A 15,316-nucleotide genomic window follows, 5' to 3' on the forward strand; every position below is an offset into this window, starting at 1 on the left:
TACTTACAGCTGTGGAGTTTGCTCTTTGTGATGCCCAAGTATGCATTGACGGAGTCGTTGTCTTACTCCTTTTCATTGAAGCAGGCTACATATGCAACATCGTCATTAGAAATAACACAAATATATATTTTTAATAACAAATGTTACTGATACCTACACCAACAGTAGTAAGTGGAACTCTCTTTTTGGGCCGTGAAACAGGTTGTGCAGTTGTAGATGATTGCGTAGGCTATGAGTCATCAACAATTGGTTGAGAAGGAATCTGCGACACAAAACAATCAAGGTTAGGAAAATTATTAATTCAGTTGGCAATGGTCTTTTGTTATAAAAAATGTGGCATGATATATGTACTTATATCATCAAAGCTCAACTCTGTTGTAGTGCTTGGAGTGGACTTCCTCTTCCTCCTAGGGCAAGTCCTAGCGTTATGGCCAACTGCCCTGCACTTCGAGCATCTCATGCTTACACCACCCTTCCTCATGCAATGTGGGTTTCTTGGCTCATCAGGACCCCTTCTCCGGAGCTTCTTGGGCCTGCCTGGGGCAGCTCTAACAACGGGTGGGTCAACATCATCTTGCCCGGTTCTGACCCATTGGTCATCGCTTGGCACTGGGTATATCATTGGGTCATAAGCCATTTTGTAATTCTCAACACTATAATACGGATGCAGGTGCTGTTCATGTTTGGCGGAATGATATAAAATGGCTGAGATAGCATGTGGGCATGGAATGCCAGTCATATCCCACTGCCTGCACCCACAAACACGGTCCGTCAAGCTAACCACAAATGTGCCATAACTGCACAACACTTCATAGATTCCATCCCCAGCATAAGTTGAACTGCACCCTGCAGCATCCTTTCCACACTGCTCCAACTTTTCCAATATCTTCAGGCACCATTCCCCGACATACTCCCTTATTCCCTACCTCTTCTTCTGGTATCGCTTCATCAACTTCTTCCTAATCATCTCTAGCTTGGTAATTATTGGCTTATCTCGAGCCTTGATGATGTATGAGTTGAAGCACTCGCATAAGTTATTCATGAACAAGTCTCGCTTTGGGGTGGTGTCAAAGAAAGCCCTAGCCCAGGTACGGGGGTCAATCTTCTCCAAATAAGCATAGGCAACTGGACTCAGTTTCTTCAGTGCCTCCATTCCCCTTTGATACCCAACAAAACTACATGCAACAGCTTCTTTCCACAACTTGTCTTTTAGCACCATTCATTTGTGCCCATCACCCCTAAAGTTGGCATATAAGTGTTGCATACATATGCGATGCGGTGCACTTGGCAGGACCTCCTCGAAACTTAGTATCAACCCCTAGGTAGAGAACAAAAGAAGACAAATAAAAAATAAAAAAGAGAGATTTGAAACAATGAAAGTAAATGCACAAGTGAACATGTATGAGAATAAAATATTTTAATATTCAAACTAAGCAAGCAGACATACCTTCTGCCTGTCAGAAATGAATGTTCACCCAGTACAGCCATTTGGACCAAGGTCCCCCACTAGAGTCTCTAGAAACCAGGACCAACTATCATTGGTTTCAGCTTCAACCACAGCCAGTGCAATTGGATAAATATTGTCGTTTGGATCTCTTCCCATAGCAGCCAACAATTGCCCCCCGAAATGTCCCTTAAGGAAGCAGCCGTCAACACCTATCATGGGCCTACAAGCCCTTTTAAAAGCCTCATTGCATGCTGCCAAAGACATATACAACCTTTGAAAAGTAGGTGGGACGTCTAAAGTAGGCCTTTCAACTTTCATCAACATTGTACTCCCTCTATTCATTTGTCTAATTGTTGCACAATAATCCCATAGCCGCTTGTACTGTTCCTTGTGCTTACCTTCTATCTGTTGTTTCGCCTTCACCTTGGCCCTATACAGTTGTCTAGCAATGACATCCACATTCCATTTCCTTTTTACATCATCAAAGAGAGCTGCAATTGGATAGTTTGGCTGTGTCCTAAATTTGTGGACCATTCTGTCTGCAATCTACCTAGATGTTACAATCGAAGACTTGTAACATCGTGTACATTGGTGTTTAGGGTTCAGTGACTTAAGCATAGTTCTCTCACCCGTAACCAATGAACCATAAACTCTCCAAAGACAACCCTTGGCCTTACTCGCACAAACTCCAATAACCCGGTCCCCATCATTTTTTGTGAACACAACATCCTTATCTCTAAACAAATTGTATTCTCTCACAGCTTTCCTGAACTGAGCAGTAAATTCAAATGACATGCCAATATCCAAATGTGGGTCTTCCATGTCCACATCCTGAAACTGGGAAATCCTAGTAACACACTTAGGCCAACTACTCGCCTCATACTTCTCATCACTTTTAGGGGGAGTTACCAGGATATCACTTCTAGCCAAGTTAGAGGATACCTCATCCTCTTCCTCATCATCCAACATTTGGCCAGACACAGTAGCCAGACTACTTGCACCACCAACAGCAGTTGCCTTTTCATGGCTACCTTCCTCATGACCACCATCCTCCTCATCAATATCACCCTCATCATCAAAATCATGAATATAATCATCATCACATTTTGAACTACTAGCTCCTGGTTCATCAGCCCTATCCCATGCATCGTCATCGTCACTCATCAATGCCTGCCAGTATGTATCATTTATAACCTTCATCCTCATTTCCTCATTACCACGTTCCGCAATTTCTTCACCCTTACCCTCATTTGCCCCTACTTCAGCACCAACATCTGCAAAAGACACCGTGTATAGTATTACAAGTGTATGGCCTAGGTAGACCTCAGCCATTCTGACGACATCCTCATCAGATGTTAATAAAACCAACCCATCATCTAATTCTCTTCCGGATATTCGATAGTACACCATGTCACCTGATTGGTATCTAAATTTTCTAGCCACTGTTTCGATCTCAAAAAAAGACAAACAATCCAGGTCATACGACTCTTCATACAACCTTATTTGCCCTCCAACATAGGTGCATTTGTTTCGCCGATCAAACCAGCCCCCGTAATGAACCCTAAAAATGACATCGTTGTTTGCCATTGTTCAAGTGATAGGATTGATTGACACTGCACATAAAACATACAAACACTAAATTGAGTTTTAAATTTTAAATAAACACTGACAAAAGAACTACTTCACATTGTAATAATGTGAGACTTCATATATGCATGCTTTTACCATCCACCTACCTAATATAGGATTTAATACATATACATGATAATCAGAGATATCACAACATACCGAAATTTTTTTCTTTTCCTTTATTTTAAGTTGGGATGTTCCAAAATATTTCCCATTTTGAAAAGTCAATGGAAACAATTCTAATAATCTTTTAAACTTACCATTTTTTTTGAAAACTCAATGCCTAATTTCCATTTGCTTTATTTGAGTTTTAATTAAGTAGAGTAATTCTAGGAATGGGTGAGTTTTATTTCAAAGACAATGCAGTAAAGGATATCCTCTTAAAAAGTTGGATCTCCTAAGGTGGACAAACAATTTGGGACAGGAGTAATTTTTTCAGAAGTTGAATAATTTCTTTTCCATCTTTTTTTTCCTCATTAGAACTTATCATTTATTGATTTTATTCGTTAAATGCTGTCATACTGTGAGAACTAACTGACCAAATACCGTGTTTGATAAGAGGCGAATTTCATAATGTATGTACTGAATAAACCCTACATCCAACATTCGGGACCACTTCATGGAAAATAATTTAAAAATACACCCAACGATCACTCACTAAACCCTAAACAATTTAAAAACACACACAACAAACAAATGGGGAACAAAGGGGACCTCTTCAAGGGAAAATTGTTAAACCTGAACATACAAAGGGGAACAAAGTAACAAAGGGGACCACTTCCCGAAAAAAAAAATAAAGAATAAAAAAAAAGGAACCAAACACAAACGAAGCATCGAAAAATGGCCGACCACTATGGGACCACTTGGGGCAAAGAGGAAACCTTAAACAAATAAAACCAAATCCCGAGTAGCAGATCTATCGGGTACCACCAACAAATAACAACAAAAAGAAACAACAATAAGAAAGCAACAGGTCATTGGTCAGAGACAATGAAAACAATAAATTTTTTTTTTTTTTTAAAAAAAAAACCTTACAATTCCAAAAATCTCCAACAAATAGAGTTACTTGTAGCAAATCGGTAGTTGTTATTAGCCGATTTTGATGTTCAAAGATCGTGTGAGGATTGAATGTTGTTCTAGGGTTTTGAGTGTTCAAAGTGAAGTGTGGTGTGAATCCAAAAAGAGCGAAGCATGCAGCGCAGATTAAGGTAGAATGAAACAAAAATTTAGGGGCATTTGAGGTATTCCACGCTAAAAAATAAGGGTATATGTGTAAAATCAATAACTTGTTATTTTTAAATTCAATTGAATTTTTAAAAAGGGTATTTTCATCTTTAATCAACTATACCAGTGGGCAATTTCAGAATAAAAATGGGCTAGACGACACGTGACCCGTTAACCGTCGCACATAACGGGTCTGACTGACGAAAGGGGGCAAAAGATGTAAAATTGATAGTTGGATGCTCTATTTTGGTCAAAGTAGTAGTTCGTGGGGCAAAATGACACAAATCGATAGTTTATGGAGAAAAAAGGTAATTACTTTTATTTTTTTAAAGAAAAATAAAAAGTGTTTGCTAAACAAGCCCTTCGGGATTTGACATGTCGGACGTACAGTCAGCACAGCATCTAGTCGCTGTTCGAAAAGTTTTGAGAAGATTACTGTACACTGTTTTGTTAAGCAGCGCATTGGACGGTTCGGACCCTTCACGACAACATGCCATTTTCATTAGCTGTGGACAGTTGTTATGGCCACGTTCGTTGAGTGGCGGCGAGGTCTGACAATGGTCTCGTTCCTCCTCACATGTTAATTCCGACGGCCAATATAATTTGGTATGAATTGTTTTCCAATCCAAAGTAACTTACATAATTATCTGTGACAAAGGGAACCAATTTCCAAAACAAAAATAATATGTAACTCTGTGTTTTTTTTTTTTTTTTTTTAAATAATAATAAAAAAAAAGTAAAGAGGAGAAACCTATATTTTTAACTGGGTCACCTCAACTAACTAGTTCATGATATTATTTCTTGGCTGACCTAGTATTTGGACGAGCAACAGTTAAAGTACTCAGGATTTATCTTAATATATTATAATCTTATTGTTAACTATATGTATATGATTTACTACTTAAAAATTGTACTGTACTATCACAATTATAATCTTCAATTGTCCCTCACGCAAATGCCACATAAATTTAAATTTAAGGGAAAATTGTACCATTACAATTATTTGTAATTTTAATTGATTTGTAATTTGTAATTGTACCATTACGACTATCGGAAGTAATTTGTAATTTTCACCTACCACAAAGACCTTACAATTATTCTTTTATACCATATTAATTGATTTGCAATTTAGATTAATCACAAGGTTCAATATATTTTCCCTAAAACTAATTACGTAATATATCTGTCTTTAAAAAAAAAAAAAACTACTTAATATATCTCGTTTATCACAAAATCTAACAGTTATGTTTTTTAGTAAGGATTTAGCATACAAATTACAATAGCCACCCCACGTTTCATTTGAGTAATTAAGTAAATGATTACGGTAACACAACCTCCTCAACAGTCACGTACATTTATGTATTTGAACATTTAGTTCACAAAGAATCTCTCATTTTGTAATCTTAAATAAAATGTATCATTTGATATGATGATATATATCGGAACAATTCTAAAAAGAAAATATAATTGTCATATTAAATATCACTGATAGGACAACGTGCGTATATACTGTTAAATGTCGTTATCTTGAATGATGTTTTTTTACCCTTTCAGACAGTTGGGGATGTTGCGCTGTAAAGGTAACGTCACGTGTAGCCACGGCAACCAAAAAAACCCTCCTATATATGGATGCCGTGTCTCCTCCAGACGTAAGCGTTGAGCTCAGCATCCCACATGGTAGTGAACACAAGCTGGTCATCACTCGGAACCAACTTTCGAAGCACTTCTCTCTCCCAAACTCGAAAAACTTATTTATAACGGATAAATCGTTTTCTACGAGATGTGTATCTGTTGGCAGTGGACTCCCGCCCCTTGAATTTGATATATATATATATATTTTATTTTTATTTCAAATTACATATATTACAATATTATTAAATTTATTTGTCAAAGACATGTACATAACAGAATAGTGTGTTATTAATTTTAAAATTAGTAAAAAGTGATATGATATAAAATAAAAAAAAATTATATAAAAAAGTGAAAAAGTTTTAGATTGTAGTGATTTTTTTTATTTGAATAGTAATAAAAATTTATTAATGTGATATAAAAAGTGAAAAATTAGAATATTTTGATGTTGATTAGTATTAAAAAATATGAAAAAGTGAAAAAAAATAAATAAATACATAAACAGTAACCATATTACTGTATACCATTCCGTCACTTGGCAAACAAGACCATTAGTTCTGAACTTACACGCTAACAGATTATTCTTATAATATGCTAACGAAATTCATCCAAGAACCTAATAGAAAATGCATTTGAAAACCTATTTGCGTTTTTTCTTAGTAAAAAAATTTCAATCAATTTTTATAATCCTAAAAATCTGTTTGCAACTAAATAAATTCAAGAGACTGATTTTAATATTTTTTTTTTTATTTCTTAAATACCTATAAGTGATAAAAAAAAATAAAATAAAAATCTAATTTATAACATCATCCAAATATCGTTTTCCTGAATGGGTTTTTTCTTACCCTTTCAGACGTACAGTTGGGGATGTTGCGCTGTAAAGCTCACATGCAGCCACGGCAACAAAGAAAACAAGCATATTTCTTATAAACCCTCCTATAGATGCCGCGTGTCTCCTTCAGACGTGAGCGTTTCCCACGTAGTAGTCGAACCTTACCTTCGAAATTCGAAGGAAACATCTAGAAACCGAAGTAAGAAACATCCAAATATATTACCCTGATTTTTTTATTTTTTTTATACCCTTTCAGACACTTGGGGACGTTGCGCTGTAAAGTTCACATGCAGCCACGGCAACAAAGCAAACAAGCATACGAAGTCTTATAAACCCTCCTATTGATGCCGCGTGTCTCCTCCAGACGTAAGCGTTTCCCACGTGGTAGTCGAACCTTACCTTCGAATTGAAGAAGGAAGCATCTAGAAACCGAAGTAAGAAAGACTGTGGGCGAACGGCGCCCCAGCTGGCCGGTAACCACGGGGATTCCCGCCCCTGCGACCCCCTTGTAGGCTCGTATAAATCAAATCCCTTGCCTCGGCAGTGTTCCTCGCCTTTGTAGCAGATTAGCTTTGAAAAATGACCCTTAGGAAAATCATAAATTCTCCGAGGACCCCCAAACTGGGTTCATCTCATGCAGGTATATCCTATCCTAGGATACCATGTATCTCTCAGGAAGTGGAGCACTACATCATGGTGTCAGCTCTCAGACACGTGATCACCGGCGGCATTGATGGTCTCACCCAGGCGTTGCACCTTCAAATACTACCAACCGCCACCCAGAACGCCACGTCACTATCATTCCAATCAACCAGAGCCAGCGGGACCAAGAGTACTGTGGATGCTGACGCGTGCCCAGTATGCAGGATCGACGGCTGTCCGGGGTGCAATCTCTTCCTCCCCATTAGAGAAAGCAACGAGAAGAAGAAGAACAAGAGCAAAACGACGACGACGAAGAAGAAGAAACACAGGGGAGTGAGGCAGAGGCCGTGGGGGAAGTGGGCGGCGGAGATAAGGGACCCAAGGCGGGCGGCGAGGGTGTGGCTGGGCACATTCGAGACGGCGGAGCAGGCAGCAAGGGCTTACGACAAGGCCGCCGTCGAGTTCCGCGGAGCCAGGGCCAAGCTCAACTTCCCAGCGTCGGACTACGCAGAGAAAAAGCAAAGCGCAGAACATGAGAAAGCTGACGAGAGAATCGAGACGGAGACCGAGACAGAGAGTACTGTGAAAGAGTTGTGGGATATGTTTACGGAGGACGACCTTAGAGTGATGATCACGGATTTGCTTTGAGAATGCAAAAAGAGTAGAGAAAGAGAAGTAGAATTTAGAGTAAGATGTACGGTAGTATTAGAATTTAGAAGTAGAATCCCATCTGGCTCAATCCATGAGTTCAAATTAATAAATTTAACGGTAAAGTGCTCCTATAACTTCTGAGTTTTCACTATTTTACTTTTTAGTTGTTTTATTTCAATTTGTATTATAGACGGTACCTTAATTTAAAAAAAAGATCGAATTAGTACTTTGGTTAAGTTTTTCGTCCAAAAACTAACGGTTCACAACATATCAACCTCTAAAATTAAAAATTTTAGAAAATTAATTAAAAAATAATAAAATAAAATAAAAAATTGAAAAAATAAAAACACAAGTGGGTGGCTCCTTGACAAATAAATAAATCAAGATCGGTTTTGGCCCCGGCCACCCCGAAGGGCCAAACCCTCCAAATTTTGTTTTTTCCGTTTTGCCCATGGAGTGGCCGAATCACCCCCATATACCATGGGAGTGGTTCGGTCACCCCCCAGACCGGCCGAGCCACCCCCAAGGGCAAAACCAATCTTGCCATTTTTTTTTTTATTATTTTTTTTTTCTGTCCAGAGGAGTGGTTCGGCCACCCCAAACCGGCACCCCCATTTTGGCCAAGGGGGTGGCTCCTTATCAATTTATTTATTTATTTAATTAATTTTTAAAGATTTTTAATTTTTTTATATAGTGGCACATGTCAACTTCAGAAGTTGCCATGTAGCGGACCGTTAGTTTTTGGACGGAAAACTTAACCGAGGTACTAATTCGGTCTTTTTCTAAAATTAAGATACTATCTGTGATGCAATTTGAAACTCAGGGACTAAAAAATCAAGTTGTGAAAATTTAAGGACTAAAAAGGTGTTTAACACTAAATTTAAATCTAATTATATTATATTTTTCTTTTTCATATATTTTTAATATGGGAGTTGGCAGGGACGAAAGCTAGCATTGGATTTTAGGGGGAAAAATTGAAAATAAAATTTAGAAGGACAAAACTAAAATATAAAAAATTTAAAGATAAAATTTAAATTTTTTTTATAAAAAACATGATGGCTTGGAGGTTTTCTTCACTCATTTATTATAACATATTTGAACATTATTCTATCTAAAAATTTAAATTATTTAATTATGACTGTTTATACCTATGACATATTTTTAACGTTAGATTTGATTTGTTTTTCTATTTGTATGTGTCTACTCAATGAACAACACAAAGGAAGAAGAGAGAAGACGGCGAATTTGTTGAAAAAGGGCCAAGTGCCTTGGTGACAGTGACACTAATGATTGGGAATTCCAAACGCGTTTACTATTGTTTTAAGAATTTGAGATTCTTTTAATGAGTTTTGATTTTTACACTACACTGTTACAACAATTGCATAATAATTTTTTACATGAAGGTGGGTCTTAGTGTGTAGGGTCTATCCTCATGTGAAAGATTGTTGTGCAGTTGTTGTATTGGTGTTATAGATCTAACATTTTCCTTTTCTTATATATATAAATAAATAAAGAATTTGAGATTTTTCGTGGAAAAACTAAATTTGCCTTTATGAAAAAGCCTTTCTTTTTGTCCCTTTTCATAATTTTTTTTTTTCACTTTTTTTTTTTTTTGGTTTATTTCTCCTTGCTATAAGAGAAATTAATGAGGAAAGAAAAATGATAAAAAGAAAAAGAAAAAAAAGTACACATGACCTCCTCAAACTACCATCTCATTGTCAATGTCCCTCCAAACTACCAATTGTATCAATCTCCCTCCTAAACTACTAAAAAATGCCAATGTCTCTCATAATGACAAAAATATCATTCATAAAATTATTAAATTAAAGTAAAAAAATAAAAGCGGGTTTTTCTTTTCGTTTATTTTTTTAATTTTTTATATAATTTTCAGTTTATTTTTTTAAAAAAAAAGAAAATTCGTTCTCTTTTGTTTTTTAATTTTAATTTTTTTTTTCGTTTTTTCTTTAATGTTTTTCATTTTTTTTAAAAAAATTATTTATTTTTCTAGTTCTTAGTTTTTTTTTTCTTTTTTCTTTTTTAGTTTTAGTTTTTCTTTTTTTTGAATTCATAAAGACATTTTGTCTTATTGAAAAAAAATTAGGATTATTTTTGTCCTTTTATTGGTTTAGGAAGGACATTGACATGTTTTGGTAGTTTGAGGAGGGACATTAATACAATTGATAGTTTGGAAAGGATATTGACAATGAAGTGTTAGTTTGATTGGATTATATATACCTTTTTTTTAAAAAAAAGAACTCACCCACTCTCTTTTTCTCCATTTTCCCGTCCTACCAAAGAAAAATGCCCCCACGTAACATGAAAAACCCAAAAAGTAGTTTAACAGCAGCTCTTCATCACCTCCGGAAATCTTGATCCAAAATTCAATTTCTTTTTATGTAACAAAAAATGATCCAAGTAACTCCATCTGTTTCATGCTCCTCATGAAAATGTTGATGTCCCGCTAGCTACTAGTACGTTTAGCCACATAAATTTGCTTCATCTTTGAAGAGAAAAAGCTTTTTTAGTGTTTTATGGAAAGCCGTCTACTTGACTTTTGATTCAACCCCGACCTGGTTTTGAGGGGGGAACATTGATATTTTTTTTTTAGTTTAAAGGGACATTGACATAATTTATAATTTATGGGGATATTGACATTGACAATTGAGTGGTAATTTAAAAAACATATATAATCTTTAAAAAAACACACTCACCATAACACACAACTAGTAAAAGAAGCCACCGATCGGTTTGGACGGCTCGACCCATAAAATTCCAAGATTCCTTTAATGGAAATTCCAGCACTTCAAACTCTAGGTTGGCACTTGGCATTGTTTGGAGTAGATCCCAGAGAAATAGATTTGATTATTCTCAGTTTCTAATGTGAAGTAGAGTGCTTTTTTTCTTTTTTTTCGAGAACCAAGAGAAAGGAAGAGGCAGAAAATAAAAGAGAAGAGGAGAGAAGAGAAAGAAAGGATCGAGCGTGAGTTTTTGAATACTTTAGGCAATTAAAGATTCTGCGAACAATGGCCCTTTAATTTCAATTGTTTTTTTTTTCTTTTTAATTTTTGTTTTAAGAAAAATTTGTTTTTTTATATTTGTTTTTCCTTTTTTAAAAAATACTTTATTTTTTATAATTCAATATTTTTTTGAAAAAATATTATAAATGATATTTTTGTCCTTAGGGGCTAGGGATGTTGATATTTTATTGATAGTTTAAATGAGACATTGACAATAAAATTATAGTTTGAAGGTGCATGTGAAATTTTGCTCTTTTTTTTTTTAATGAACAGTGATATTATAGTTCATTGACAACATGTTGTGACAAAAATAATTTTAGGGATCCCAAATGGAGCAGAAAATATCATAATAAAAAATAATACAATCACATAAAACATTAAGATTTAAGTGGCTCGGCTTAACAAGCCTATATCCACTGGCGGAGACAACCCCGAAGAAATTCACTATCAAAAAATGATGGAGCACAAAGAATAGTAATTAAAGAGAAAACCACTCAAAACTCAAAGCTTCAATAACACCCAAATCTCACTCTCACACAAAGAAAATTTTGCATAAAAGATAATATTCTTAATTCTCTAAGCTGTTTCTCGGCACTCCAATAACATTAGAAAAATCTGAAGCCAAAAGGGTATTGTATCTCTCTTTCTTTCTTATTTGCAAGAAGTTGCTGGCTTGCTCTCTATTTCTCTACACATGAAGTTACTGCAACTCTCTTTTTCTCTCTATAGTTGTATTGCACACTTAGATTAAGGGTGCATTTGGAATTGCGATTTCTTAGACAATAAGTATGATTTTAAACTAAATCGCAGAACATAAATCGTTTGGGATCTGCATTTTTAAAAATGGCGATTTGAAAATGTAGAAAATCTGTTTTTTCAAATCACAGGTAAGATTGTGCTTTTTTTGAAAACGCAAAATTTTAAAGGCTAATTTACGATTTTAAAGACTAAACTGCGATTTTGCCAAATGTTTAATTGAATTTTTAAAAATCATTTTTTTCAAATCGTACATTTTAAAATCGTTATTTTAAATCACTTTTTAAAATCGCAAATCCAAACAGACACTAAATTACCGAATGACTGCTTCCTTTAAATAGAAAAGGTACATAGTATGTCACATGCATGGTTCACAATCAAGTAGAATCTTTTTTGAAACATAGTATCGTCTTCATTACTGAGAAACCACCCCAATAGGGGAATACAAACTGTAAACCAAACACAGAGAACAAAGCACCAATACATGAGTTACAAACTCCCCATTGGCAAAGAACAATAAAGCCCGAAGGCTATTGTAGTAATTAGAGAAAAAGATTGTCTACCCACAAAGCTAGAAACGTAGCTTAAAGCAGATACCATTACGGTAGACTATGAATCAAGAAAAGAATATACAAACAACACAAACAAACAGAAATCCAGAAAACAGGCTCCGAAAAAAAAAAAAAAAAAAAAAAAAAAAAAAGCCGCCGGCATCGGCGCTTGTAGAGCATGTGCCTTTTCCGAGAGCCTCCTCAACGAAAATCGACATTTCAGATCCCAGATCGACACCTTTCGAAGTCGGAAAAGCTAGCTGTGGCTCACATGCGCGGGAGTAGAAAGAGCAACTCTCGGCGCGTGCAAGTCACGTGCCAAACAGGAAAGCACCACACGGACTCATCAGGCCACCATCATGACTGGAGAAGGCCAAAGACCGCAACAGGAGGGTTCTTGTTAAAGGAAAACCAACCGAGTTTACAAGATCTAGCCATGAACAAACGTCTCCACCAGAAATCCTCCAACACCCGCCTTTCACTACAAGCCAGAATCTGAAATCCTCTGCTTGCTCAAGAAAAAACCAATAGAACAAACAAAATTACCACCAGGAGGACCAAAACTCCAGCATCCTTAAAGGCTTGGAGGAGACAACCACCACTGAAAACTAGCTAGGGGGAACAAAAACCTTAGCTCACAAGACCAAGGGGGCAAAAATCAAAGAAACACGCTCGGAGAGAAGGCATGAGGCCTCCCCCCCCCCGTGGAGGCGAACGGAAACTCAGACTTTTCCTCTCTCTAGAACTCTTGGGACGTTCTCCCTCTAGAAAGAGAAAAAGCTCCTCAAAGAGAATGAGTTTTTAGTGTATGAGTGAATCACAGTCAAGTAGAATCTTAAAACTCAATGAAGAAGCAAACTTCATCGAGAAGTAAAACAAAGAGAGTGGCTAAGAAAATAACAATGGGCCCACCGTGACTTCGATTCAAGTCACACACGACAGGTTATACGATTATACCCACGTCTTTCATCTAAAATGCCAAAACTAAATTTGAACCGTTCAAATAATTCAAATTATTACAAAGGATGCCCTGTTAATTCGTTTCACTGTATGTTGGGAAATATTCCCTAACCACCAGAGAATGGGCTTATCGAATGTATGTAAGCCCATTAAGGCACAAACCCGTAAAGACCAACTGGCCTATGCCTATAGTCTATAGAGATGTAATCTTTATAGGAGCCAAAAGTATCTCAGGAGTATCAAATCCTGAGATACCAGGAGCTACGCACTGAAAACTCGGATCCCGAATATATTGAAAAAATAATCTTGAAATCAGAAAATTAATCCGCTCCCACTCAATTCGGAACAATAGTTGAAGCATCGTCTAAATAAGTGAAAATTACCGGGTATTAAGTAGATGAATTTTGACATTTTATACTTTATGTAAATTGCTCTCCAAATAGTGGGTTCCAACCGACATCCCCAGTACACTTTTTTTTTTTTTTTTTTATATTTATTAATTTGCAGAAATCGGATAAGATTCTTGTTGGGGATAAATCTCACTCAACCCGATCCAAAGAGGAGATTCAAAAGTCTAACAAGGTCCAAACAGATAAGAATAATGATCAGATAAGAATAATGATCATATCAGAAGTCAAAGAAGATATCAGATCAGAAGTCTAAGAAGATATCAGATCAGAAGTCTAAGAAGATACCCAATTAGAAGTCTAGTAAAGGATTGAAGTCCAATTAGAACTCGGACAGCAGTTCTAGATCAACAAGGAGCAGGAGTCCTAATCCAGGTTTGACTCTACCTCTATGCCTATAAATAGACTCATACCCCAGGTATAAACCAAGACTCAATTTTATGCATAAAACATTATTTTCTCACAGAAGCTAACTAAGGCATCGGAGCGGGACCCCCGGAAGGGTCCCTAGGTTTTGTTGTTTTGCAGAGTTATTGAGAAGCGTGAAGAACATCAAAGGAACGTGCAGATTCACACCATACCGGAAACTGTACCAACAGTTTGGCGCCGTCTGTGGGAAACGATTATTCGTTCCTCATAAAAGAAAAAAAAGATCCAGCATGGTGATGAACACACATTCCGGAAGCCAGACCAATCGACAGTCCGTGGCCCCACAGGAACCGGCTATTCAGAATAATTTGCAGCCTCCACCGAACCCTCCACCGGGGGGTGGAGATCAAGATCGCATAGCAGCGTTGGAAGCCCAGATTGAAGACTTAAATGCAGAATTGTTACGCATGAGGACGAGACAGCCCAATCCCGAGATGAACAGGGATGAGCGTGAGGAAGAAGATCACAATAGCAACATTAATCCTCGGAGGGAGGATGACCGCCAAGGAGATCTGAGCAGAATTATTGCCGAGCTGGAGAGAAGGTGCACGTACATGGAGATGGAAAGAAAGGACAAAAGCAGAAGCCCACAACATAGAGAGCCGAGGCAACAGCAGTATCTGCCCGTGATCCCATAAAAAGGACTCTCGGGAATTTCAGGCTTGCTTTTATTTTTTAGCATTTATATTTGCAAAGAACTAGATTTTTATTTTTAATTCAGACTAGACAGAAAATTCCCCAGATTTTGGGAATAAGTATTTTCAGAATAAATGAATAAAGCTGACTTAAGAATCGGAGTGTTCCCGGTCTAGGGACCAGGAACCCGTTGATGTTGTTTCTTTTGCAGGTAAAAACTCTCGGATCAGTCCTAGCCGAGAGCAAGAAAAAACTTCTCGGATCAGTCCTAGCCGAGAAGGAGCCTCTCGGATCAGTCCTAGTCGAGAGCAAGAAAAACTTCTCGGATCAGTCCTAGCCGAGAAGGAGCCTCTCGGATCAGTCCTAGCCGAGAGCAAGAACAACTTCTCGGATCAGTCCTAGCCGAGAAGGAGCCTCTCGGATCAGTCCTAGCCGAGAGCAAGAAGAAACTTCTCGGATCAGTCCTAGCCGAGAAGGAGCCTCTCGGATCAGTCCTAGCCGAGAGC

At 37.1% G+C, this 15,316-nt stretch overlaps 1 protein-coding gene across 1 annotated transcript; it reads left to right on the forward strand.

Annotated features, from left to right (window-relative positions):
- The first annotated feature begins 7,212 nt into the window (after window positions 1-7,212).
- On the forward strand, window positions 7,213-8,175 carry LOC133865011 (ethylene-responsive transcription factor ERF109-like). Its single transcript, XM_062301473.1, has one exon. It carries the CDS (start codon window positions 7,341-7,343, stop codon window positions 8,049-8,051), a length of 711 nt encoding a protein of 236 aa, XP_062157457.1. The 5' UTR covers window positions 7,213-7,340; the 3' UTR covers window positions 8,052-8,175.
- Window positions 8,176-15,316: the final 7,141 nt, after the last annotated feature.

Source organism: Alnus glutinosa, chromosome 3 (assembly GCF_958979055.1).
Source record: "Alnus glutinosa chromosome 3, dhAlnGlut1.1, whole genome shotgun sequence".
NCBI lineage: Eukaryota > Viridiplantae > Streptophyta > Magnoliopsida > Fagales > Betulaceae > Alnus > Alnus glutinosa.